This window comes from Lithobates pipiens, unplaced genomic scaffold (assembly GCF_037356315.1).
Source record: "Lithobates pipiens isolate NorthernLeopardFrog02 unplaced genomic scaffold, aLitPip1_a1.2 Scaffold_22, whole genome shotgun sequence".
Lineage (NCBI taxonomy): Eukaryota > Metazoa > Chordata > Amphibia > Anura > Ranidae > Lithobates > Lithobates pipiens.
The window spans coordinates 306141220-306168244 of record NW_027507784.1 but is presented as its reverse complement, the minus strand read 5'-3'; the positions used below and the strand labels follow the sequence as shown (position 1 = coordinate 306168244).

At 45.4% G+C, this 27025-nt stretch overlaps 1 protein-coding gene across 4 annotated transcripts in view; it reads left to right on the top strand.

The window, feature by feature from the left end:
• ARHGAP17 (Rho GTPase activating protein 17) overlaps positions 1–27025 on the top strand; it is a 186318-nt gene that overhangs the window by 103253 nt on the left and 56040 nt on the right. For all 4 annotated transcript variants that reach the window (XR_013261916.1, XM_077449329.1, XM_077449331.1 and 1 more), the window contains exon 2: positions 5605–5644. Coding sequence is in view for 3 of the 4 variants with exons in the window: in XM_077449329.1 (XP_077305455.1) it covers positions 5605–5644 (40 nt within the window). In the remaining variant the exon portion in view is untranslated. The remainder of the gene's footprint in view (positions 1–5604; positions 5645–27025) is intronic.

Genomic DNA, 27025 nt, shown 5'->3' with positions numbered 1-27025 from the left:
TCATTCGTTACGACAGGACTACATTGAGGCTACTAGCCAATAGCTTTGTTCTCGTAATTTGATCTGAGCATGCCTGGCACTTTGTCCGATCAGAATTCTCTACAAACGATCGGAAAGTCAGATCGGATTTTTGTGTCGGAAAATTTGAGATCCTGCTCTCAATTTTTTTTCTGTCGGAGTCAACACACAATCGGATTTTCCGACAATATAATCCAATCGGACCTTTTCCGTCTGAATTTCCATCCGTATGTACGGGGCATAAGGGTATTTTTTTTTTTTAACAATGAAAGCCAAAAAAATTGTTAGGCCATGACATTAAGGGGATGATTTGCTAATATCAGAGAGTGCAAAATCTAGTGCAGCTCAGCTTCTAACTTCAGCTTATTCAGTTAATGCTTTGACCAAAAAAAATAATGGAAGCTGATTGGTTTCTATAAATAGGATGGTTTTAGTAAATCCACCCCATAGTGTCACTTGTAGTAAGGATGGGTTGCTCTTGATGCCTGGACTTGTCCCAGGAGACTCATGTTAAATACCATGGATTCCTCCTTTGTTCACGTCAATAAAGCGATCCAGGCGGGATGCGTGTTGCAGTGAAGGTGACTCCGCCCCAGTCATGGTACCTGAGTGCCACCTTCATAGTGAAAAGCTGTGACACAACTCATGCATTATAAATAAACAGCAAGGCCTTATCAGAAACCGAATACATGTGAGAATTGTTTCTGCATCCTCCCTCCGACTCCCCCCTCCCGGCCGGCTCTGACTACCTCACATGTAGGTAATGGCACATTTGTCATAGGACTGGAATGTGGACAGGAAGCACTGCAGCAGCCATGTTGAGCACTGGGCCTTCGCCAGCTTCGTGTCTCCTCAGGGAACTTCTGCAAAGGACCACCAAACCTGAAATTCAGGTTGTGTTTCTTCAGTGACCTTGTACAAAAGGCCCATACGTTCTGTAATAGACGTGTAAATATTTCAAGCAGCTGAGAAACTTAGATTGCAGATAAAGCTGACAAGGCCAGAGCTCACAGGAGAGCCGTGTGCGTGTGTTTTTGACATGTTTAAATAACGCTTGCCAGGCCCCTCATAGGTGTTGGTTTTCTACTGTATGACTTCTTGTATTCTCTCAGCTAGCACCGCAACTCAAACACACTGTAAGCGCCATAGGGACATTTGTGAGGTGATTGTGGCATGGTTACATTGACATGAATGGAGTCGCTTGAGCGGTAAAGCCAGCCGAAGGCTACATGTTGAGAATACATTATGGCACAAAGTACTATGAATGTGACCATGGGAACTACACTGTCACATGCAATGGGCAGAATTGTTAAAAAGCGTTGACAGGCTTTCACGGGGCTTTAACAACACAGATAAAATGCCTATTCCTCCTGCATGTGTAAACGTAGCCTTTAGACCCCTTTCACACTGGGGCGTTTTTTCAAAAAAAAATGCGCCTGAAAAGCGCTTGAAAGAAGCCTCATCTGCAATCCCAATGTGAAAGCCCAAGTGCTTTAAGAGCCCTTTCACAATGTCGGCACCCGAAAAACGCTTGTAAAGCGCTGCTTAACCACTTGGGTACCGCGCTATTGCCGAATGACGGCATTAGCGCGGACCTATATTTCCAGGACTACGTCTATTGACGTCGTCCTGGTTACGAGCGGCCTGCGCGCCCCCTGAGGGGCGCGCGCGGCGCGCTCTGTGATCGGCGAGTCCGTGAGACTCGCCTGATCACCGATCCGTGTAAGGGGTCGATCCCGACCCCTTATCACGTGATCAGCTGTCAGCCAATGACAGCTGATCATGTGATAGAACGGAGCCGGTAATCGGCTATTATTCCTCCTCGCGCTGACAGCGCGAGGAGAGAAAAAAAAAGCCGATCACCGGCGGCCGTGATCGGGACATCAGTCCCGATCACGGCCATCAATACATGGGACCACCTGCCACCTGCCTGTGCCCACCTGCCTCCCGCAGTGCCATCCTGAAATTAAATAAAAGCAAAAGTAAGTGCCCCCCGTCAGTGCCCATAGTTCCCACAGTGCCACCCCACAGTGCCACCCCACAGTGCCACCCAATCTGCTCAAAGCTGCACCCCAGTGCCGCCCATCAGTGCCCAGCAGTGCCGCCCATCAGTGCCCAGCAGTGCCGCCCATCAGTGCCCAGCAGTGCCACCTATCAGAGCCACCTATCAGTGCCACCTATCAGTGCCCATCAGTCCCATCTATCTGTGGTACCTATCAGTGCCCATCCGTGCCACCCATCCGTGCCACTTATCCGTGCCACCCATCCGTGCCATCTTATCTGTGCCCATCTTTGCCCATCAGTGCCGCCTTATCTGTGCCCATCGGTGCCGCCTTATCTGTGCCTATTAGTGCCGCCTTAACTATGCCTATCAGTGCCCACAAGTGCAGCCTATCAGTGCCCACCAATGCAGCCTATCAGTGCCCACCAATGCAGCCCATCAGTGCCCACCAATGCAGCCTATCAGTGCCGCCTTATCAGCGCACTTCAATGAAGGAGAAAAATTACCCGTTTGCAAAATTTTATAACAAACTATTAAAACATGATTTTTTTTTTTTTTTTTTGCATCTTTTTTTGTTTGTTTAGCAAAAAATAAAACTCCGAGCTGTAACTAAATACCACCAAAAGAAAGCTCTATTTGTGGGAAAAAAATGATAGAAATTTCATTTGGGTACAGTGTTGTATGCCCGCGCAATTGTCATTCAAAGTGCATCAGCGCTGAAAGCTGAAAATTGGTCTGGGACTGAGGGGGGTTTAAGTGCCCAGTAAGCAAGTGGTTAAACTAGCAGCTCTTTACCAGTATTTTTTGAGCGCTATTGGGGCGCTTTTAACCCCTGCTAGTGGCCAAATAAAGGGTTAAAAGCGCCCACAAAGCGCTGCTGCCAAAATCGCTTTGCAGATGTTTTGCAGGCACTTCCCATTGATTTCAATGGGAAGGGGTGCTTTGGGAGTGGTATATCCACCGCTCCAAAAGCGCTGCAAAGAAGCTGCTTGCAGGACTTTTTTTTTTTTTTTTTTTTTTTTTATGCCCTGCCAGCGCAGCGCCTCAGTGTGAAAGCACTCGGGCTTTTACATTGGGATTGCAGTTGCGGCTTCTTTCAGGCGCTTTATAGGCGCTTTTTTTTCAAGCTAAAGTGCCTGAAAAATGCCCCAGTGTGAAAGGGATCTCAGTGTGAAAGCACTCGGGCTGCCCAGTGTGAAAGGGGTCTTAGGCTTCATTCACACCTGATCACTTTCAGCTCGTAAAACACCCAATAAGCAAAATCTCATTCATTTAAAAGGCCCCTGTTTACATCTGAGCATTTTGTAGTCTCGAAAAAGTACATGAGCTTCTTTTTAGGCAGATTAAATGCAGTTTTCTGCTTTTTACATTGGTGACCTTTTGACTTGTGCAAAATCGCGCAAAAGGAAACACTCAGGTGTGAATGCAGCCTTAAAGCAGTTATAAACCTCTGGGGGGAAATAAAATAACCTGCAAGACAAAGGCATAGCACATTGTGAAATGCTCACCCTAGAACGAAGCCCCCTCTGCGGCGCCAGGTCACCACTGATAGGGCTGACATCTTCTCCCATCCTTTCTCCTGGGATCAAGGGCTCTGGCACTGTGAGCGGCCAGAGCCACGGTGGCATCACTCCCACGCATGCATGTGAGAGCCCTTGGTTCCGGCAAGAAGCTCTGAAGGTCCAGCACGGTATACCGGGACCTCAGAGCACATGTGCCGCAGATGTCAGCGGCTACATACAGGGTGAATATCTCCTAAACGGTGCACCAATTGGCCATTTTCCCTCTAAATGGCTAATTAGGCCCAATTTTGAAAATTTTCACTTAGAGGTGTACTCATCTTTGTTGCCAGCGGTTCAGACATTAATGACTGTGTGTTGAGTTATTTTGAGGGCACAGCAAATGTACACTGTTATACAAGCTGTACACTCACTACTTTACATTGTAGCAAAGTGTCATTTCTTCAGTGTTGTCACATGAAAACATATAATAAAATATTTACAAAAATGTGAGGGGTGTACTCACTTTTGTGAAATACTGTATATTCTATATAATATTCTAATATATATTATTAATATAAGGGCTGTTACTGATTACAATTTTCGTGTTCGATTAATCGATTTTTTTTTTTTAATTGACTAATTTCGATTAATTATAACGCACATACAGATCCAACTACTTTTAGCTGATTTAGTACCGTTGTTATGGCAATGGCCGAAGTCGGACATAGCGGGGCATGGCTAGGACATCATAAACTCAGCCTCGCCGTGCCCATAATCGCAGCCTCGCCGTGCCCATAATCGCAGCCTCACTGTAGTCAGTGCCTGGATTACACAGTCTGTGGGTGTGAGTGTGAAAACTTTGGCCGCGCTGTGAGAAAAGTCCCGCCCTCCTGCTAGATCAGCTCGTGTGATAGACAGAACACTGCGTCTATCACACAAGCTAATCGAGGAGGAGGGCAGGACTTTTCTCACAGTGCCGCCAAAGTTTTCACACTCAGCTCGGAGACGCACAGCGGGAGATGCCCGCAGACTGTGTATGACATATAGTGGAGCAGGAGGGAACGGGTACAGCCACAGCTTAGCCCAAAATGGCCCCAGGGCAGGCAGCCTACCGATCAACAAAATTTTGATCGATCAAAAAAATTTTGATCGATCAAAAAAATTTTGATCGATCAAAAAAATGAACGATTAATTGAGGAATTAATCATTAATTTTCACAGCCCTAATATATATTTCACTTTTTTGGGCCAGTTTTCCTTTGCTAATAATAATTAAAAAAAAAAAAAAGTCATGAGATATCAAGTACCATTTACCACCAAACGAAAGCCCAATTTGTCCTGAAAAAAAAAAAAAACGCATAATCCACCTGGATGCACAAAGTAGTTGTAATGATTTGTACGGTTTTACTAACGTATGTCAAAGTTTCAAAATTGTGCTTGGGCATTAACATTTGTTTTACCCTTAGGCGCAAAGGGGTTAAAAATAGTCGATGTCAGTTGAGAGAGTGAAGTTCCACTTTAGTTTATTGGTTTTTACAGGTATTTTATAGAACGCTGTCAGTTTTACACAGCACTTTACATATATTGCACAATTCACGGCAGTTCCTTTCCTCAAGGAGCTTGCAATCTAAGGTCTCTAGCTCACATACATTATTATTATTTCAGATACTTGTATAGTGCTGTCAATTTACGCAATATACATTGTACATTCACATCAGTCCCTATCCTCGAGGAGCTTACAATCTAAGGTCACTAACTCGCATTCATATACTAGGGGCAATTTGGACAGAAGCCAATTAACCTACCAGCATGTCTTTAGCGTGTGGGAGGAAACCAGAGTGCCTGGAGGAAACCCGCACAGGGAGAACATGCAAACTCCACGTACATACACATGCTAGGACCCCGATGCTGCAAGGCAGAAGTGCTAACCACTAAGCCACCATCATTTTAATAGGTGTTTTGTTTTTAGATGGATACATTTATTTTAGTGATATATTTTGTATGCTGTGCACTTATACACCTAAATATCAGAAGGCCAACTCTTAGCAGAAATGTACTCACAGCTTTTCATCTTTTCTTACAGAGCCGAGAAGACAGAAGTATTAAGTAATGACCTTCTAGAGGTGAGTACCACGTCTCTGTTATCTGAAGGATGTTATTATCCAAGTTGCTGTAGAATGATAAAAATGTACCAAATATTGGCCTGCAGTATAACACTTAGGATTCATTCAGATGGGCTACGGGAATAATCGCCCGTCTGAATGAGTGCTGAGGTGCATGTGCGGCCGTCATGAAGAACACCAAGCAAAAATGTAATCCCTCAAATCTAAAGTGGAAATTGCAGGTAACTATGAGAGATGAGGCTCACCTTGTAAAGGTTTGTATTTGCCCATGCTAAGCAATAGGTTCATTATAGTAACAGGACCTACCAGTGACTTATGCTAACCATTACCTTTGGTCCCACACCACTCCTTTCAACTGCTCATAGCCAAGAAAAATATCTGGTACTTCAGGGTATGGGGGAGCATGTCACATGGGGGCAGGGAGGGTGCCCTCAGCTCTGTGTAAGCTTCAGGTAGCAACCCACAGCTTAGATATGGCTAGAGCTCTTTGCTTCCAGCAGCAGAACAGAATGATCAGGAAGATCAGCTCAACTCTGGCCTCCCTCACCCAGTGCAGTATGTTTTGCCTATTTTTTATTTTTTTTTAAGTCTGGCCGGCTACCTATCGCAGGGTCCTCTTTGGTCCTCTTTGGTCTTCTCAAGGCATTGTGTGGCCCTGGATGCAGAGAGCAGGAATACTCGATTAAGCCTAGTACAAACTATATCTGGTTTTGTTCATTCAACCCGGCGGGTTGAATGAACCAGCTCAGGTCGGAGCCGCTTTACTAAGGAGCTGATGTTAGTACAGTGATCGCCCCCGCTGTTCTATTGTGTTTTGACTGGGGGACGACCCCCCCCCCCGCCAGAGCACTCCAGTAAGCACTCTCGGCCATTGGCTGAGAGCGCTGAATGGGAGCCAGTCAGCTGCTGGTTTTCCAGCATGCTCCTCCGACAGAAGCCAGCCATCCATACACCCAGGTTTTTATTGAGCCGGCCAATTTCGCCCTACATAGCAACTAATCAATATCCTTATTTTTCACAAATAATCCATACACATCCACTACTTAATGGCCCTGTAATCTATTTTTCAATCAACTGTGTTTTTCTGCCTCGTTGTAACATCCACTGTAATGGCTCCATTCACACTTGTGCGACTTGTCATGCGACTTTGGGCACTAAAGTTGCGCCATATGTTTTTCAGTGACAACCGTTCAAATATGTGTGACTTAAAGTAGGTTCCTGAACTACTATTGTCGGACTTTCATGCAACTTGAGTGCCATAGACTACAATGTAACACTCAAAAGTGGCACCTGAATGTTATACACACAACAGTTGTTCATTATCATTGGTCAAAGCCAAAGTCGTATCCAAGTTGCACCCATCCAAAGTTGCACTGCAAAGTCGCAGGGCTTTGGACTCGTACAAGTGTGAATGGAGCCTAGGCTACCAAACCCCCCCCCCCCCCCCCCCACATCTGTTTAACCACTTCAGCTCCAGAAAGTTTTACCCACTTCCTGACCAGGTCATTTTTTGCGATACGGCACTGCGCCGCTTTAACTGACAATTGCGCTGTCGTGCGACGTTGTACCCAAACAAAATTGATCTCTTTTTTTCCCTTAAATAGAGTTTTCTTTTGGTGGTATTTGATCACCTCTGCAGTTTTGAATTTTTTTGCACTATAAACAAAAAAAGATAGATAATTTTGAAAAGAAAGGGAAAAAAAACACTAGTTTGTACTTTCTGCTATAATAAATAGCCAAAAAAATAAAAATGTAAAAAATGAATTTCTTTATCAGTTTAGGCCAATATGTATTCTGCTACATATTTTTGTTAAAACAAATCCCAATAAGCATATATTGATTGGTTTGCACAAAAGTTAGAGTATCTACAAACTATGGGATAGATTTAGGGACTTTATTTATTCTTTTGAATAGTAATGGCGACGATCTGTGATTTTTAGCAGGACTGCGACATTGCGGTGGACAAATCTGACCCTAAGTGACAATTTTTGGGGACCAGTGACACCAATGCAGTAATCAATGCTAAAAAAAATGCACTGATCCCTGTATAAATTACTCTGGCAGGGAAGGGGTTAACTCTAGGGGCGATTAAGAGGTTAAATGTGTTCCCTGGGAGATGTTTCTAACTGGGGGGGGGGAGTGGATTCACTGGAGGAAGAGAGATGGTGATTCAGCTTAGCTGAGACACGATCTCACACTTTTCCTCCCTGACAGAGCTGCGGTGTGCTTTGTTTACATCAGAACACTGCTGCTCCATGTCTCTTTTGAACGATCGGTGGGTTGCAGCCGCCGGACACGCTGATTGGCTCCCGCTGTGTCCAATAACAGTGGGAGTGGCGATTGCCTGCTAAACCGCGTGCACGAAATCACGTACAGGTACGTGATTTTGCTCACCTGGGCCGCCCGGCCGCAGTAAGTGTATGTGCAGTGGTCATGTGCACTGTTCTGTTCTATGCACACTGCAAATCCCAAAGTCCCTAGTCCATCTCTGGAGCTAGCAAGAGAAGGGTGGCTGCGTGCCTACCTACTGTGAACGTAGCCACCATCCTAAAGAGGTTTGAAGCATGGGGGAGACAGAGACAAATAGGCTTTTTTGTGTAAGGTATACAGCTTGCCAATTCTTACATATGATGTCTGCATCGGATTCTCTCTTTAGGTTTGCTTTCTTCTAGTTTCATCTGATGATCCAGCCAGCAAGTTTGTTTTTCAAAAGCACACATGCTTTCCAGTAGAATGCATCAGTTTACATGCATGAGACAAACCACTTAACACTGGAAGGGGTGATTAAAAATGATCAGCTTTTATTCACGAAAAACCTTTATCCCAAATTGGAGAAATTTTTTTTAAAAAGTTTGCTGTAACTGCCTAACTGCTTATAAAGTGGGAGCTGGAGTGTGGCTTCAATTTGTTAGTGTTGTTAAATCTGCTATTGCATTTAACACTATCCTCCCACAAGACTGACAATGCTGCTGTACCTCCAGTGCTCCTTGCTCCAGAGTTGTGTCTTACTAATACAGGAGGTGTGTTACTGGCCAGATCATCAGGTGAAAACGGGGGGGGGGGGGGGGGAACCCTTAAAAGAAAACAAATGCAGCCACCACATCTAACAATTGGTGAGCTGCATGATTAATGGATTTTTTTTTTCTTCCCGGTCTTCAAAACAGCATGTCACGATTCTTTCTAACAAGTGCAGAGAGTTCTTACAGCTGAGAAAAAAAATAAATAAAAATCAGGGCAGCCAAGTTTAATCACAACACACAAGTAGAAACAAAGTATCTCTTCGTTCTTTTATCAAAGGAAAAAACTCCTGTGTGTAAGGGCCGGTGTTCTGCCAAAAACTGCCCCCCCCCCCCCCCCCCCATCAGATCGTGTCTGCCCCATGCTGCGCAGGCCCAGCACTTGCGCAGTACGGAGGACAAGGAGACTATGAAAGTCTCAGAAGAAGTCCAGGTTCGAGCCCCACCATCCAAGTGGACATACGGTATGCAATTAGTAACAGGGCCCCTTGTGGGCTCGCTTCGCTCGCCACGCTTCGGGCACGGCCTCAATTGGCTCGGCAATTTCTTATTCTAACTCTATGTCCACTTGGATGGTGGGGCTTGAACCTGGACTCGGCATCGTTCATCTTCGGAGACCTTTGGCGTCTCCTTGTCCTCCGTACTGCGCAAGCGCACTACAGGGTGGACACTATCCAACGGGGGACAGTATTCGACAGTACACCGGTTCACACTGATGCGAATTCTATTGCGCATTTGAGCTGTTGCGATCGCTCAAATTCGCAAGTCATTTAAATAACAGTTTTCCATTAGTGCCGTTCACATCAATGCATTGCGAATCTAAGCTGCGTACAAAAAGGGTCTTGTGCGAGTTTGATCCGTGTGCGATGCAAATTCAATGCAACATTTGCCGTAGAATCGCAGTAGATTCGCCAGAACACAAATTTCAACGAAAATTCGTAACGCAATCGGATTAAATTTGCGCAAAATTCGCACCGCAGCCCTTTAATGAAGGAAGTTTAACCATTTAAAGACCAAACCTTTTCTGACATTTGTTGATTACAAATAAAAATCATTATTTTCTGTTAGAAAATTACCTGGAACACATGATATATATTTTTTTTTTAGTAGAGACCCTATAGAGCAAGGATACGCAATTAGCGGTCCTCCAGCTGTTGCAGAACTACAAATCCCATGAGGCATAGCAAGACTCTGACAGCCACAAGCATCCAGAGGCATGATGGGACTTGTAGTTTTGCAACAGCTGGAGGTCCGCTAATTGCAGATCCCTGCTGTAGAATAAAATGGTGGTGGTTGCCATATTTTGCCATATTTTATGTTAAAAAAATGTCTTAAAAAATTTTGTTAAAAAAAAAAATATATATACACTTTAACCACTTGCTTACTGGGCACTTAAACCCCCCTCCTGCCCAGACAAATTTTCAGCTTTCAGCGCTGATGCACTTTGAATGACAATTGCGCGGTCATACAACACTGTACCCAAATGACATTTTTATCATTTTTTTTCCCACAAATAGAGCTTTCTTTTGGTGGTATTTAATTACAGCTGGGAGTTTTATTTTTTGCTAAACAAACAAAAAAAGATGCTAAATAAAAAATCATGTTTAATAGTTTGTTATAAAATTTTGCAAACAGGACATTTTTCTCCTTCATTGAAATGCGCTGACGAGGCGGCACTGGTGGGCGCTGACGAGGCGGCACTGGTGGGCGCTGACGAGGCGGCACTGGTGGGCGCTGATAGGCAGAGTTAAGGCGACACTAAAAGGCACAGATAAGGTGGCACTGATGGGCAAAGATGGGCACGGATGGGTGGCACTAAGGGGCACTGATGGGTGGCACGGATGGGTGGCACTGCTGGGCACTGGTAGATGACACTGATGGGCACGGATATGTGGCACTGAGGTGCAGCAATGTTTTTGAGGCAGATTGTGGGCGCTGATAGGTGGCACTGTGGGCACTGATGTATGGCACTGCTGGGTGGCACTATGGGCACTGATGGGTGGCACTGCTGTGTGGCACTTTATTAATCATCTGGGGGTTACTGGCAGGAGGCAGGTGGGCACTTATACGCTGGCCGTGATCGGGACTGATGACCGGCTCCGTTGTATCACATGATCAGCTGTCATTGGCTGACAGCTGATCACGTGGTAAGGGTCGGGATCGACCCCTTGCTTGGATCCGTGATCAGGCGAGTCTCAGAGACTCGCCGATCACAGAGCAGGCCGCTTGTGCACGGGACGACGTCAATAGACGTAGTCCCGGCAAAGCAGGTCCTTCGGCTATAGCGCGGATCTCAAGAGGTTAATGAATGAAAAAAAAAACAGTAAAGTTAGCCCAGTTTTTTTGTATAATGTGAAAGAAGATGTTACACCATGAGAATCGTGATCTTTATTCTAAGCAAATAAAATCACGATTCTCATTTTAGCCAAAATCGTGTAGCTCTAACTGCAATATATAACCTTTTTTGGTTTTGGGTTTAATACCGCTTTAACCCTGCACTCTGAGATGGGCATCATTTAGCCCTTGTTCACACTGAGCGCAGGTTTGAAATTGTGTGCGTTTAGCTGAACTAACACACCTGTGCGGGTTGCCAGATGTTTATTGAAATTGCCCCCAAAGTCGCCAAAAGTAGTACAGGAACTACTTTTGGAAATCGGTGTGGCGCCGCACCGATTGGGACAGTGCCGTTGCTGGCAAAAGGCTGCGATTTTGACATGTCAAATCGTGCCAATCTGAACGGGCGCTTAGTCCAAGAGACTGAGGACATCTTATAACTATGAACAATGCTAAATGATAACAGCATAGGCAGAGCGGGCAGGAAGACACAAGCTGACAAGATTTATGTCAGGACCAACAGGTTTTTTTTTTTTTGTTTGCACTTATTAAAGCGATCTAACAAAACGCTGTGAGTGGTAAATGTAACAAATAAAAGATGAATTCCTTTTTGGGGTTCGCATACATCAGATCACGGAGGCCTTCCATCGGGGTGTTTACAATACACGGTATTCGAGCCTGGAACACGTGTATTGTGTTGCTGCCTGTACATCTGTTGTTTTTGGGAGGAACAGAAACCTTTCCACTGTTCTTTTTCCAGGCTGGTGACAAACAGGAGCAGGGAGAGGAGGAGAACAATCGGCTGGCTTTCCTACAATTCATGGAGTGGGCCGGGTGTGGGGGGGCACCAGGCTGATTCATCAGCACAATCCGCTCTGTTTCTTCCTTTTCAGCCAAGCTTGGCTGGGGTGTCGGGATTTGCCGATCATTGTGTGGATGATTACCTGCTGCTCTTCTCCAATTTTCCATGCTTCTATTTATTCGCTTTGGACATTAACCCCTTCATCCTGCCTCCTGACGGCCCTTTACATGGGCTTTAAAGCAGGGAGGCGTTGTGGCGTCCTGATAATGTGACTGCTGCGCTTGTCTCGGAACACAACCTCAGACTGACATGGACACATATGTGCGGCGGCCGGGTGGTAAGGCCAACTGTACCGCTCACCACATATATGCGTCGCGTGGCCTGAAATTATTATTATTCAGGATTTATGTAGCGCCAACAGTTTGCGCAGCGCTTTACAATATGAGGGCAGACAGTACACTTAGGCCGCGTACACGGGCGGACTGCCTGACGGACTTGGTCCGCTGAAACGTGTTTCAGCGGACAATCCGCTCGTGTGTGGGCTTCAGCGGACTTTTTCAGCGGACAGTCTGGCGGACTAAGTCTTTCGGAATTTCCGTAATACAGTCCGTCCAAACTTGGTTTCAGCGGACAGTCCGCTCGTGAGTAGGCTAGTTCGACGGACTAAGTATGGCGCATGCTCAGAAAGGATTTACACGGCCGAAGGTTGCATTGCAGTGTATTGGACGTCGTATTTCTAGTCCCGTCGTACGTGCCGTACACGTCATCGCGCAAGCTTTCAGCGGACTGTCTGTTCGTCGTGTGTGGTCAAGTCCGTTCATTCAAAAGTAGGACGGACTGTCTGACGGACTTAGTTGGACGGACAGTCCGCCCGTGTGTACGCGGCCTTACAATACAAATCAATACAGGAGGGATCAGAGGGCCCTGCTCGTTAGAACTTACAATCTGGAAGAGGTTAAAGTGTAAGGGCACCAATTAATTTGACTTTACAAATGTGCCCCTAGGCCAGTGATGGCGAACCTTGACACTCCAGATGTTTTGGAACTATGTTTCTCATGATGCTCATGCACTCTGCTTTGTAGTTGAGCAATCTAGGAAATGTAGTTACAGAAGCCAATGTTCGCCCATCACTGCCCTAAAAAAAAACCCAGCCGACACTGCTAGTATGCACCGATACTAGCACATTGTGTTAAAATTATGTTAAAACGAAGCTGTTCCAGCGGCGTAATGTTATTGCTTCCATCTTCACCCATCTTGCTTCTGGGTTTGCGGGCTTTCGGCCGTAAGCCACTCCCATGCATGTACACGGAAGCCGCCATTCACGGCACAGCCACGAGTGGCCGTTCCTTCAGAGTGAATGCGCCAGTGATGTCACTGCCAGCATGTAATGTACATATCTCCTAAATGGTGTAAGCTTAGGAGATATTTACACTACCTATAGGTAAGCCTTATTTCAGGAAAGAAGTTTACTTCCTCTTTTAAAAGATACAATTACAAAACCAGCAGCACGCAATATTCACCTTTTTAAACCAGAAATTTCCCCATGCACAATTCTTTTTTTTTTTTTTTTTTTTTTCTGATGTCCTTAGTCTGATGACCAGCATCATTTAACCCACTTCCTCTGAGCCCAGGTCATCCTGGACCCACCTCAGTCTGTGTTTGGACAGTGATAGGAGAAGCAGTACAGCAATGCGCTCATCTCTCTGTCACTCTGCTTTCTTCTACCATCCGCTTGTTCCTTGTCAGCACATAAATTGATACACTCCCTGTGCTGCTTCTTCCTCCCACACTCTAGCTCTGCTGCACAGGGACAGCTGATAATGGGACAAATGCAGGTGCTTACACCACTTGTAAGTACAATGCATTAATAAAAAAAACTTTTCTATCTGGCTGGAGTTCAGCTTTAAGACACGCATTTCCAAAGGAGAAAAGTTTTGCTTTGTCATAAATCCTACTAAGAGCTGCAGTAAAAGGGAGGTTGTGTTCAGACAGGTCTGCCCAGTATCCACTCGCCGTCTTGCATGTACAGAGGAGACGCTGGCAGCTCCTACACAAGGCTGCATTCCAAGCATGGGAACATGGTACAGCTTGTTACCTCACAGAAGAAGATAAGAGATTTCACAGGCTAGACTCTGGCTTACAAAAAGCAAAACGGATTAGTTGGTGATTGCAGTTCTGTGGCATAGAGACCTCTTTTGTACCTGGTTTGTTAGTTCAGTGGTTAGCACTGTGGTCTGGAAGCGCTGAGCTCTCAGGTGACATGTTCCGCCAGGCTTCCTATGCAGATAATATGTTCTCCCCATATCTGTATGGTTGTCCAGGTTCATCGGATTTCACCTACACAACTGCACAAGGTGTGTCTAAAAAGTTTGGTGAATGGTATCGGCAAAAAACAATAACAGAAGATGCAAACAAACTACCTTCATTGGCCTTCAAAATAATCGCCATCCTTCACAAGACACTTTTGGAAACCTTCCTAAAGCTTCTGGAAACTGTCAGCAAAGACCTCTTTAGGAATCGATCACAGAGTCTCACATTCTTGGATAGCTGCCGACTTTGACCTTGGACTTTTGCCGGCGTCTCTTTGGGTCGCAGGGAAGATGGTGAAGGCCATTGCATCAATTGGCATACTAGTAGCACCAGGTCTCATCTCCTGTGAAGATGGTTCGCAGAAAGGAGGGATCCTGATCACACATGGTAATGAAATCTCCAGAGGTTTCCATCCATTTACTTTGTTCGTCTGTCCGCTTGTGCGGCACAAACCGGGAACAGATCTTCCGCTTACCCAAATCTTTGCAGAAGATGGTGCGCACTGTGGCCTTACTAATTGCCCAATTCATCCGCCATCAATCGCCAGTCGCTGATCTCGTGCCAACATTTGTTGCACTCGTTTGATCATGTCTGGGGTTCTGCTTGTTGACGGCCGACCCGACCGTGGCTCATCCTCAGTCTTTTCATTCTTGTTGCGAAAACATATTTTCTGCTCACGAATCCATACTGTACATTTGCACCAACGTTTTATGCCTCTCCTTCACTGTTTTCCCCAATTTGTAGCAGACTTTGATGTTCACGCGTTGCTCCGTTGCACTGTGACCCTACCTCTCACATTAACTACGTTTGGGTTTACCCCGACAGTCACGTGAACGCAGGTTTACCCTGACAGTCCACGCTAGGTGGTGCTTCTCGACGTGTCTCTGGATAGCCATGTACATGCGCACACACCTGGCCTATGTTGCTGTTTTGATATTGGACCATTCACTGAACATTTTAGAAACGGCTCGTAAAGAGACACAGATGCTGTTTATTGCCTAATCCTATACCCTTATTGGTCCGTATTAAAATGCAATCCAAGAACACCAGAACAAAAGACGTGCGAAGTCTTAAGTTGTCGGAAAAGTCAAAGTTGTCGGAAAATCCTATCGTTCAGAACGTGGTGACGTAGAACACCAACAACGGGACTATAAAGAGGCCAGTAGCCAATAGCTTTCGTCTCTTAATTTATTCTGAGCAAGCGTGGCACTTTGCCCGTCGGAATTGTCTCCACACGATCAGAATTTAAACTATCGGATTTTGACGGAAAATTTTAGATCCTGCTCTCAAACATTGTGTGTCAGAAATTCAGACAGAAAAAGTCTAATGGAGCCCACACAAGATCGGATTTTCCGACAAGATCCGATCACACATTTTCCGTCGGAAAGTCCGACTGTGTATACAGGGCATTAGTTTGTTTTATTTAGAAAGAAGCCAAAGCCCAAGCATTAAAGTGGTTGTAAACCTACAGGTAAGCCTAGATTAAGGCTTATCTGTAGGTCCAAGCAATATCTCCTAAACCTATATGGTTTAGGAGATATTTGCCCGAAAACGGGCACCGCTGTCTACGGCGCATGCGCCGTAGACAGCGGCGCGCAGGCGCACTGAGCGCGGCAGTTCCAAGAATGGAGCTGCCGCATTTGTCGACTCCCGTGCGCATGCGCGGGAGTGACGTCATCGCGGCTTCGCCGAATGACAGCGGCGGAGCTGCGAGACGCCACCAGCAAGATGGATGCGGCGGACTACAGGGGACAGCGGCGACTTCGCTGGCTCCTGTGTCAGGTAAGTGACACATAATGGGCTACTATGCAATGCATAGTAGTCCATTATGCTTTACCTTTGCAGGGAAAAAAAAGAGGAAGTAAACTCATCAGGGTTTACTTCCTCTTTAAAAAGCATGTCCTTTGAGATAGATAAAGCTGTAGTCTCTCTGCAGAGGTCCAACTCTATCCCCCACCCCCCCCCCCCAAACACTCCAATCAGCAGGGAGCATGAGCTTTCCTAATTGCAGAGCTTTAAGTCTGACTCAGCCGAAGGTGTGTCAGACCTGTGCAGAGGGGCCACTGCTTCCAAACATAGAACAAGGGGTCCTTCTTTACGGCAAGGTGGCATGGAATAGGCTTTTCTATGGTGGGGGGGGGGTCACCTTTATCATATAGAAATGATTGGGCTGCTATACCGCATACAAGACAACCGACGGTCATATATAAAAAACGATTTTGTCTGATCAGGAGTGTGTTTTATGTGCCAGTGCTGCTGCCAACATAATACCTTGGGCAGTGTTATAGCCCAAATCCAGGTTTAGTTTAAACCCTGTCACTAGAAATTGGTTGCATGACGCTGGGCAACATTCACCCGAAAAGAGGACTAGCGGCAGTGGAGGACTACAATAAAGTATTTTCTCTTGAACATCAACCCTGTTCCTCCAAGTAGTATGAAATAAAGGATTACAGGTCACCTATAATCCTCATCATATGACAAAAAAATAAATAAAAATGAGCCAGCTTGTCCCCTTATTTTTTATGCAGCTGTGGGAAACCCTCCCTGTCATCAGATACCAGTATATTTTGTGCCAAGGGGCATTATTTCCTGTACATATTGTGTGACTGTTGCGTCTTTCAGAGGAGTATAAAAATAGTGACTTCTACCCTGCGTACGTTCCAAAAATAAATGTGCAGGGTTCAGATATCCGAGAAAATCTGCAAGCTATTTTAACGACTTCAAGATGGGAACTGCAGTGTGGTATGTTAATTTAGTAATAAAGCTTTGGGCAAAAAAAAAAAAAAAAAAGTCAAGTTCATAGCAGCATGCACTTTAGAGGTGGATATCTTTAGCGTACTTGCTACTGGGGCATTCGATCGTACGCTTTTATGGAGAAATTATTTTACAGATTTATATACAGCACCCACAATTTATGCAGACATTTTTACAGTACATTCACATCAGTCCCTGCCTTCAAGAAGCTTACAATCTAAGGCCCCTAACTCTCATGTCTACACACTTTTTTTTTTTTTTTTTTTTTTTCTTGCCTTGTCGAGAAAAAAAGTGAACTGTGAAATCGCAGCACACAAAAAAGTGCACAGAGGGTGCAGAAAGACTAAACCTCCGGAGAGGAAGGGCCGCTAACCCTGAACCTCCTGGTATGCAATGCTCCTGATACAGGCAAGGTTACACCATGGTTTACCTAGGTCGAAGCCAGGTGGACCTCACTCCTTAGGGACCAGCAGAAGCAGGTCCACCAAGTACTTGGCGAGGGGCTCTCCTGAAGAGAGACCACTCTGGATAGGGAGAGGCAAAAGATCCCCTCCTCCCATGACATCAAGGCAGACAACCCCACCGATTAACTGCACCCTCTACTTCTGTGCAAACGCACAAAGACGCGTGCGATGTAAGTGCTTGTGACAACAAAAAAAGGTGCCATGTGCAGTACACAACGAACCTTTCGGTATATAAATTACCCTTGATTAGCCAAAAGGTGTAGTGTAAGTAAAGCATAAGGCGACGTGACCTAGTGCTGGTGAAAAACCATTGGTTGTGCAGCCCAAAAGTGTTTTTCCTGGCAAACCCTGGGATGTCACCCCCCCGGGGGCACATCCCCAGGAGCTCCTTGCCCCTGGCTAGACAATGTAGCCCTTTACCAAGTAGAGAGAAATACTCCCAAGTGCAGTGCTAAATGTGTCCTAATACGCTCAAAAACCCGTGAGACAAAAATAATAAGTTTATAAACCGTTTAAAGATAAAAAAAACACTACAGTGTCCAATCAGTGAAGTCCAAATGTGATGATCCTAAGGGGTAGTGCCAAGTGGATAATTATGAGAATGAGGCCCCTCCAGAAACAGGAAAGCTACATCAGCATGTCCATGCTAGAATAAGGACACCACTTAAGTGCTCCTTCACCATCCAATCCAGAGTACGCATACCAGATAGGCTTGACTTCCAAAAGATGAGTCAAAATGCACCTGTGTCACAAAAAAAGCACAATGTTCCTCAAAAGAATGAAATCTTTATGCAATAATTCCCCTCATTTCAAGGTCATGATCAGTCATTGTGATCCGTGATCTGTAAAAGCCTGGGTTTTATTAACGTTGGCTCCACCCTACGCATTTTGCCACAATGGACGTCATCTGGGGCATGGTACCGACATACGGCCATCACTTAGTACAGGGTTCAAATTGTCAAGTCCTCAGCTACTAGCCCGGCCTTGAGGGTTACTTGCCACCAGTTGACCCACCCAACCCCAACATGCCCCGCCCCTAAACACACCCTTATTAATTATCTCATGAAATTACACTTGATATTTTTTTTTTTTTTAACTTAATTCTGCATAAAACATTGAACAACTTTATCAATGCCCCTCAGTAAAGCCTGACGTGCCTGCCGCTACAGTCTCGCCCGTGCCTGCCGCTACAGTCTCGCCCGTGCCTGCCGCTACAGTCTCGCCCGTGCCTGCCGCTACAGTCTCGCCCGTGCCTGCCGCTACAGTCTCGCCCGTGCCTGCCGCTACAGCCTCGCCCGTGCCTGTCAGTCTTACCTGTGCAGAGGAAGAGTCAAGCTAGCCGATCATCAGAGAGTAGGGATTGCCCGCTCTAACAGCTTTCATTTGAATTGCTGGGTTCCTGGCGCCGCTTAAATCGCACAGTCCTGCCTCCTCACCCTGGCCGCTCACAGCACGCAGTCCCACCTCCTCACCTGGCACCTCCCGTCATTGGACCAGTGTTCTGTCTATCAGTTGCATCGGAATGAGGGCAGGACTGTGTGATGTTAGCGGTGCAGGGTGAGGAGGCGGGACTGTGTGACAGGAAAACAGCAATTCAAATGTAAGCTGTTAAAGTGGGCAATCCCCGCTCTCTGATGATCGGCCAGCTTGACTCTTCCTCTCCTCTCTTCCCCTGGCTGGGTGAACGGCTCCTGTTCAACCACACTTGCCAGTGGTGGTCGTCCCCCTCCGAGGCAGCCCACGCTTGCCAGCCCTCATTTGAGTGCAAAATTGAGGGCTGATGTAGTATATATGGACCGCAAACAGAAACAAGATTTTTGTGATCATTTCGAAACTTTTTCCACCTTTTTAATGTGATCTATAAACTGTACAACTCAGTTGAACAACAAACTGAAATCTTCTAGGTTGAGGGAAGTAAAAATAAAATAAAATGTGATTTCATAAGTGTGCACGCCCTTGTCTTTGCAAAAAACACTCCAAATCTGTCAGATTGAGAGGGCATCTCCTGTGCACAGCCCTCCTCAGATCACCCCACAGATTTTTCAATTGGATTCAGGTCTGGGCTCTGGCTGGGCCATTCCAAAACTTGAATCTTCTTCTGGTGAAGCCATTCCTTTGTTGATTTGGATGTATGCTTTGGGTCGTTGTCATGTTGAAAGATGATGTTCCTCTTCGTGTTCTGCTTTCTAGTAGAAGTCTGAAGGTTTTGTGCCAATAATGACTGGTATTTGGAACTGATCAGAATTCCCTCAACCTTGACTAAGGCCCCTGTTCCAGCTGAAGAAAAATGGCCTCAAAGCATGATGATGCCACCGTCATGCTTCACTGTGGGTATGGTGTTCTTTTGGTGATGTGCAGTGTTTTTTTTTTTTTTTTGCGCCACAAATCTCTTTTGGCATTATGGCCAAATAGTTCCTTCTTGGTTACATCAGACATGACACATTTTCCCACATGCTGTTGAGAGGCTTCAGATATGTTTTTTGCAAAATTTAGCCTGGCATGGATGTTTTTCTTGGTAAGAAAAGTCTTCCATCTTGCCACTCTACCCCATAGCCCAGACATATGAAGAATACGGGAAATTGTTGTCACATGTACCACACAGCCAATACTTGCCAGATATTCCTGCAGCTCCTTTAATGTTGCTGTAGGGCTCTTGGCAGCCTCCCTGACCAGTTTTCTTCTCGTCTTTTCATCAATTTTGGAGGGACGTCCAGTTCTTGGTAATGTCACTTTTGTGCCAGATTTTCTCCACTTGATGGCGACTGTCTTCACTGTGTTCTACGGTATCTAATGCCTTGGAAATTCTTTTGTACCCTTCTCCTGACTGGTACCTTTTTAACAGTGAAATCCTTCTGATGCTTTAGAAGCTCTCTGCAGACCATGGCTTTCGCTGTAGAATGCGACTAAGAAAATGGCAGGAAAGACCTACTAGAACAGCTGAACTTTATTTGGGGTTAATCAGAGGCACTTTAAATGATGGCAGGTGTGTACTGACTTCTATTTAACATGAGTTTGAATGTGATTGCTTAATTCTGAACATAGCTACATCACCAGTTAAAAGAGGGTGTGCACACTTCTGCAACCACATTGTTTTATTATTTTATTTTTTCTATTTTTACCCCCCAAAAGATTTCAGTTGTTTTTCAATTGAGTTCTACAGTTTATAGGTCACATTAAATGTGGGAAAAAGTTCTGCAATGATTTCTTTGTCATTTTTTTACATCACAGTAACTTGGCGTGTAGACTTTTTATATCCACTATAGATACTGAGGTCAGTTTAGACAGGAGCCTATTGACCTACCAGTAAGTCTTTGGCGTGTGGGAGGAAATTGGATACCTATAGGAAACCCACTCGGGCACAAGAACGTGCAAACTCCATGCGTAAAGTGTCTGAGATTCAAATCAGGGGCTCCGGTGCTGCAAGGCATAAGTGCTAATCACTAAGCTACCATACTGTCCAAAATTAAGAGATTATGGCCAAAACTTCTCTTTTGGGTCACAGGTGTATGCTTTCTTTTGTACCCCTGTGACAGAGTCAGCTGATAGTGGGCCGTTGCCCGCTATCAGCTGATGAGGCAGAGCTGCTTCAGGCTCTAGAAGATCTCGCCAGTATTGTCTGGATTCACCTTACTGATTGAAAGCTGGCTCTGCCTCTCAAAACACAGCTAAGAACCGGAGCCAGCTGTGTTCGCCCCCTCCCTTGCCTGGCACCTTAGTGAGCAATGGAGGGGCAGAACAGAGAGAGGCGACTGCCAGTTGCTTCTCTCCACTCCGAGCAGACCAAAAACTCATGTGATCGCCCAGTTCTGAGTCTTCGCGTTGACGTGGGACAGCTGCAGCATAGAGACAGCCACAGCAAATTTCTCTTTTAAGAATTCAAATGGTTTCATAATGTGAAGAGACGGCTCACCCAGTTTTATTTTGGAATTGCTGCTTACGGGGAGGTTCCTGGCAATTAAACCTCCCTAAATTCACAAGCTTATCCGCTTCTTAACCTCCTCACGCCGATATACATCAGCAGGAGGGCACGTACAGGCAAATCATGTACCTGTACGTTGCCTTTTAAGAGGCAGCGGGGGCATGTTCGCTCACGAGAAGCTCCCATGAGTCCGGTCGCGGGTCCCGCGGACTCGATCGCCGCGGGGATACCCGCGATCACCTCACGGAGAGCATCTCCCTGTTCTGTCTAGCAACAGTGACACTGATCTCTGCTCCCTGTGATTGGAGCAGAGATCAGTGATCTGTAAAACGCAGCCATACCCCCCATAGTTAGAAACACGCCCCCTAGGACACACTTAACCCCTACACTGTCACCTAGTGGTTAACCCCTTCACTGCCAGTGTCATTTACACAGGAATCGGTGTATTTGTATAGCACTGATTGCTGTATAAATGACAATAGTCCCAAAAATGTGTCAAAAATATCCGTTGTGTCCACCATAATGTCGCAGTCATGATAAAAAAACGCTGATCGCCGCCATTTAAAAAAAAATAATTATAAAAATGCCATAAAACTATCCCCTAAACGCTATAACTTTTGCGCAAACCAATCAAAAAATATGTAGAAGAATACGTATCGGCCTAATCTGAGGGAAAAAAAATTTTTATATATTTTTTTGGGGGATATTCATTCTAGCAAAAAGTAAAAAATGTGTTTTTTTCAAAATTGTCGCTCTTTTTTTGTTTATAGCGCAAACAATAAAAACCGCAGGGGTGATCAAATACCACCATGAGAAAGCTCTATTTGTGGGAAAAAAAGGACGCCAATTTTCTTTGGGAGCCACGTCGCACGACTGAGCAATTGTCAGTTAAAGCGACGCAGTGCCGAATCGCAAAGTGCTCTGGCCAGGAAGGGGGTAAATCCTTCCGGGGCTGAAGTAGTTAAATAAAAGTGTGAAAGCGCTCCCATCCTAAATAAAAGTGGTCTTTTCATTGAATCCTTGGGTGAAACCAGCGTCACTTTTTTATGCTTATGTGTTTTGGGCTATACCAGCTCTTACTCATAATAACCTTCATATGGTCTCAGATAAGGGCTGATGCCCAGCTGCGGTTGCCATTAGGGAATATTTTCCGTCATTTGTTGTCTCTATGACACTTGTCACCAGGGCAGAGAGTTCGGTAAAATGTGGTGCGTTGCAATGCAATAATTGTACCCTAATTAACATAATACAGTGTGTTACTTAAGACTTGCATAGGTTGGGAAAAAAAAGACGGCAGTGCATTGAATTCAACAGAAAGCTGAATACATAAATAGAAAACCTCCATATGCAGAGCCCTTATAACTATAGACCGGATCAATCTTCTCTGGTTTTATTCCTTAGAAAATGTTAATAGCCAATTTATTTTCTGCGCATGTATAAATGTATTTGGCTTTTTTTTTTTTTTTTTTTTTTCCTAGTTCAACTACCGTATTTATCGGCGTATAACACGCACCCCAAGTTTAGGAGGGAATTTTAAGGATGATGCCCATCAATGCAGCCTTATCAGTGTCCATCTGAAGCCTTGTCAGTGTCATTTGCAGCCTTGTCATGCAGCCTGTCCATCATTGCACCCTTGTCAGTGTCATATGCAGCTTTGTCATGCAGCCTTGTCCGCCATTGCAGCCTTGTCCATCAATGCAGCCTTGTCCCCTTGGCTGTGTCATTTTGAGCCTTGTCTGTTTTATTTTTAGCTTTTCTTTTTAAAAATGGCGCTGCCGAGATGTCCTGTGTATCTTGGCGGCGCTCGGTAGTTTTCTACCGCCTTCGGCCCTTCTCGGCGGCTTTTGGCCGCTCTCGGCCCTTCTCGGCGGCTTTTGGCCGCTCTCGGCCCTTCTCTGCGGTTTTCGGGTGCCGGGAAGGGCGGAAGGCGGGCGAAAGCCGCCGAGAAGAGCCGAAGGCGAGCGAAATGGTGGGGGATCGGCGTATAACACACACCCACGATTTTCCTCTCATTTTAAGGGGAAAAAAGTGTGTGTTATACGCCGATAAATACGGTAGTTCCTGTACTAGTCTCTTCCACATTTTCACAGCTCTTACTGTGAAAAAGCCTTTCCGTACGTAGAGGTTAAATCGGTTGTAAGCCCTTACATATACCCACTGAAGTGACTGGCCTCAGGTCATAAACAGAGACTAAGCAAATCCTTCTAAATAAGTTTTACTTCTTTATGTAAAGCCCTCTCTCCTCTACAGCCCTTAAAAGTACAGAATTTTGACTATTTCTCAGCTCCAGAAGGCAGGGGTCAAGAATCAGATGTCGCAAAGCAGAGAGCAGAGTGTAATCTGAGACCTGAGTGGAGAAAATGGACAATGCCCCCCTCTACACAGTATCATAGGGAAACCTGCACAGCTGAGGCTGTCAGTCACCTTTTCTATACTAGAGCCGGTCAGGGACACCCCCTGTGATTCTGTGGTGTCAAAATAACCTGTCAGAAGTGAGTTGTGCAGATAGCGGGAGGAGAGAGCAGATCAGAACCACACTAGCGCACACTATAAAGGGGATATGCTTTGTTCCTTTTTTCATCTTAGAGGTTTACGACCACTTTAAATCTCTTTCATCCTGATGCAGAGAGTGCCCCCTTATCTCTTGCAATGGCCTTAAAGCGGAGCTCCGGGCTCCCCCCAAAAAAATTAAGTTAGCAGCTACAAATGTGGTAGCTGTTGACGTCTAATATAAGGATACTTACCTGTCCAGGGATCCAGCGATGTCCTCACCCAAACAGATTCTTTAATCGGCTTTGGGTGCAGGTACGGTCATTGTAAGTAAGGGAAACTAACAGTGAAGCCTTGCAGCACAAATTTATTTTTTGGTCAACAAGGCTTGTTTTTGCACTAACTCCTCTCACTAGTGGAGTCTCTATGGAGCCACTGCAGCATGTGTGCTCCCCCTAGGGACTATACTTGTATGTGCAGCCCCTCTCCTTGTAGCAACACAGGGAACCTGTGATCCTTCCACCTGCTCTTGAGTGGTCAGCCCGACGCTGAATTTTAGCACAGAAGTCTAAAATGCTGCAGCGTCCATGCACAGAACAATGCACGGAAGTGCTTTTTGGATATTTGGTTTCTTCTCTGTGGGGGAGAATATGCTCTTGACCGGCAGTTGGGGGGGGGGGAGCTGCACCATGAGGAAACGGCAAGGACACATTTAAGAAAGGTATATAAGCCATCATATACAAAACAAATCCACTTATTGACCATAGTAGTGTTTTTATTTTATTTTTTTAATCGTTGAGGGGGTGGGGCTTTCATAATAATATGGAGTTTTCCCCAAATTCACTATATGGGCCATATGTATTTATACATGATGGTCATATCTCCCTCAGTTGCTTTAGTTAACCGCTTCAGCCCTGGAAGATTCCCCCCCCCCCCCCTTAATGACCAGGCCATTGTTTGCAATACGGCACTGCGTCGCTTTAACTGACAATTGGGTGGTCATGCGGTGCTGTACCCAAAAAAAAATTGTTGTCCTTTTTTTCCCACAAATAGAGCTTTCTTTTGGTGGTATTTGATCACCTCTGCGGGTTTTATTTTTTGTGCTATATGACAGGTGCCAGTGTCAATCAGCTATGCAGAGCAGACAGACACAGCCCGCTGTTCTCTATGGGGCAGTCAGATGTAAATGGACTGCATGTCTGTTTCCATCTGATTGTCATACGTTCCCCTAGATGGATGGTGAACGTATCCCGAGCAATCTGTTTTTAGCGGATCGGATGCTGGCGGGTGACAGCAGACTCATGTCCGCTGACATCCCCGCCCCATAGAGAACAATGGGTGGTCCACCTGAAAAACTGACAGGCTGACCCAATCGGTCTGCTGGTGTGAAAGGGGACTTTTTTTTTTCCCTGTAAGGGAAAAGGCACAATGAGCTAGTATGCAACGCATACTAGCTCATTATGAAATACTTACCTTAGAACGAGGCATCTCACTCGATCCGTGCCGAGGGAGCCGACCTGTTCCCTCAGCGTGTCTTCCGGGTATCGCGGTTCTGGCGCTGTGAGTGGCTGAAGCCACGATCGATGTCGTCACTCCCACGCATGCGCGCAGGAGTTTTCTTCCTGGCTGGGTCTGGCGTCTGCCAGACTTTCAGCCAAGAATCCCCGGAGCGCATGCGCCGCTGAAGTCAGCAGCTCATTGCGAGGGGAATATCTCCCAAACCGTACAGGTTTAGGAGATATTCTTTTTACCTACAGGTAAGCCTTATTATAGGCTTACCTGTAGGTCAAAGTTTAAAATGTAACTATACAACCGCTTTAAAGCTGAAGTTTAGGCATGGCTTTTGCATTGTTAAATTGGTTTGGCTTGGACCAATGTCAATATGCCGATCCCTGTTGAAGCTAGAAATCGCTGTAGCAGGCAACGCTAGCAACTGCTAACTTTCAGGTCTTGTGCTGGGTGACTGCCCTGCTGCTTATTGAACACACTCTGCACCAGCCCCATATGGAGAACACTTTGCATTTTCTCAGTGAATTGGATGAGGTGCGGCAGTGACATCACAATCTCCACCTCATCCAATCGGAGAATGCAGCAGGGTAGCCGCTTTGCACAGGACCCGGAACCTACATGCAGTCGCTGTAGTAGCTGTGCTTATCTGCATAGGCAGCTTTATTGTAAAAGTCATCAAATCCGAAGCTGCACTAGAAATGATTAATACTCAATGAATAAATAACATAAAAAAATAAACACTAATCCATAAAATGTCCTTGTGAGTGAATGTATTATATATTACTGTCACTGGATAGGGGCAAGAATGGTGGACATTGAGTTTTTATCACAGTATGATTGACATGTTGTGAATGATTCCGTTTTTATCATTGGCTATAACATTTATGTGTTTTTGATGTAAAAAAATGTTTACTTTTTGTACTTGCACAGTAGGCTGTGTATTTAGTTTCCCCTTTTCCCTATCCCCTTTATGTCATTGGAGTTGGTTGAGCCTAAACAGGGTTTTTATTATGAGTTTTTGATGATATGATACCGAGAGCTCCCACTCCAATCCTTTTCCCCCTCTCTCTCCTTGCAGTTTCAAGCGTATAGGGGTTCATTTATATATTTATAGATGTATTCATAACTGCCATTAGCAAGGTTTTGCACCTTGAGGGATCATTTTTAGTTCTCTATATCGAGCTCCTCGCTACTGTGGGAAATCCTGCAAGCTACCACTTGCAGGGGTCTGATATTGCAGGCCTATACTGTGGTGTTGTCCTCTATCCAGGATCACACTTTAATAAATAGTAGAGCCCATTGGGTTACTGATATCAGAGATCTAGTTGGTGATCAATGGGACATGGCCCTAGAGGAGCTTCCTGCTCTGTATCAGCTGCACGTAAACTCTCACAATTATTGATTTTGCAGAGAGGTTATCGCACGCCTGATGAACTATTTGATTGGGGCTGAAGAGATTCTGCTTTATGTCCAAAATGCTCAATGGTCAGAGTGAAATTTATACACATGATATGGCATTGCCCGAAACTTGCCCGATATTGCATAGATTGTAAGGATTATTTCTGACCTAGTCCAAACACCTATATCTCTTGATCCATTAGTGTGCTTGTTAGGCGCAAATTATGCTGAAATGTGTCCAAAAGGTATATACAATATGATGACCAGATTATTGTACCTAGCTTGAAAGCTGATTGCCCGATTTTGGTTGGCAGCCACCGTGCGTACTAAGGTGCAGTGGATCGCCTATATTAACTCCCTTCTACCTAGAGAACAATTGTTTTA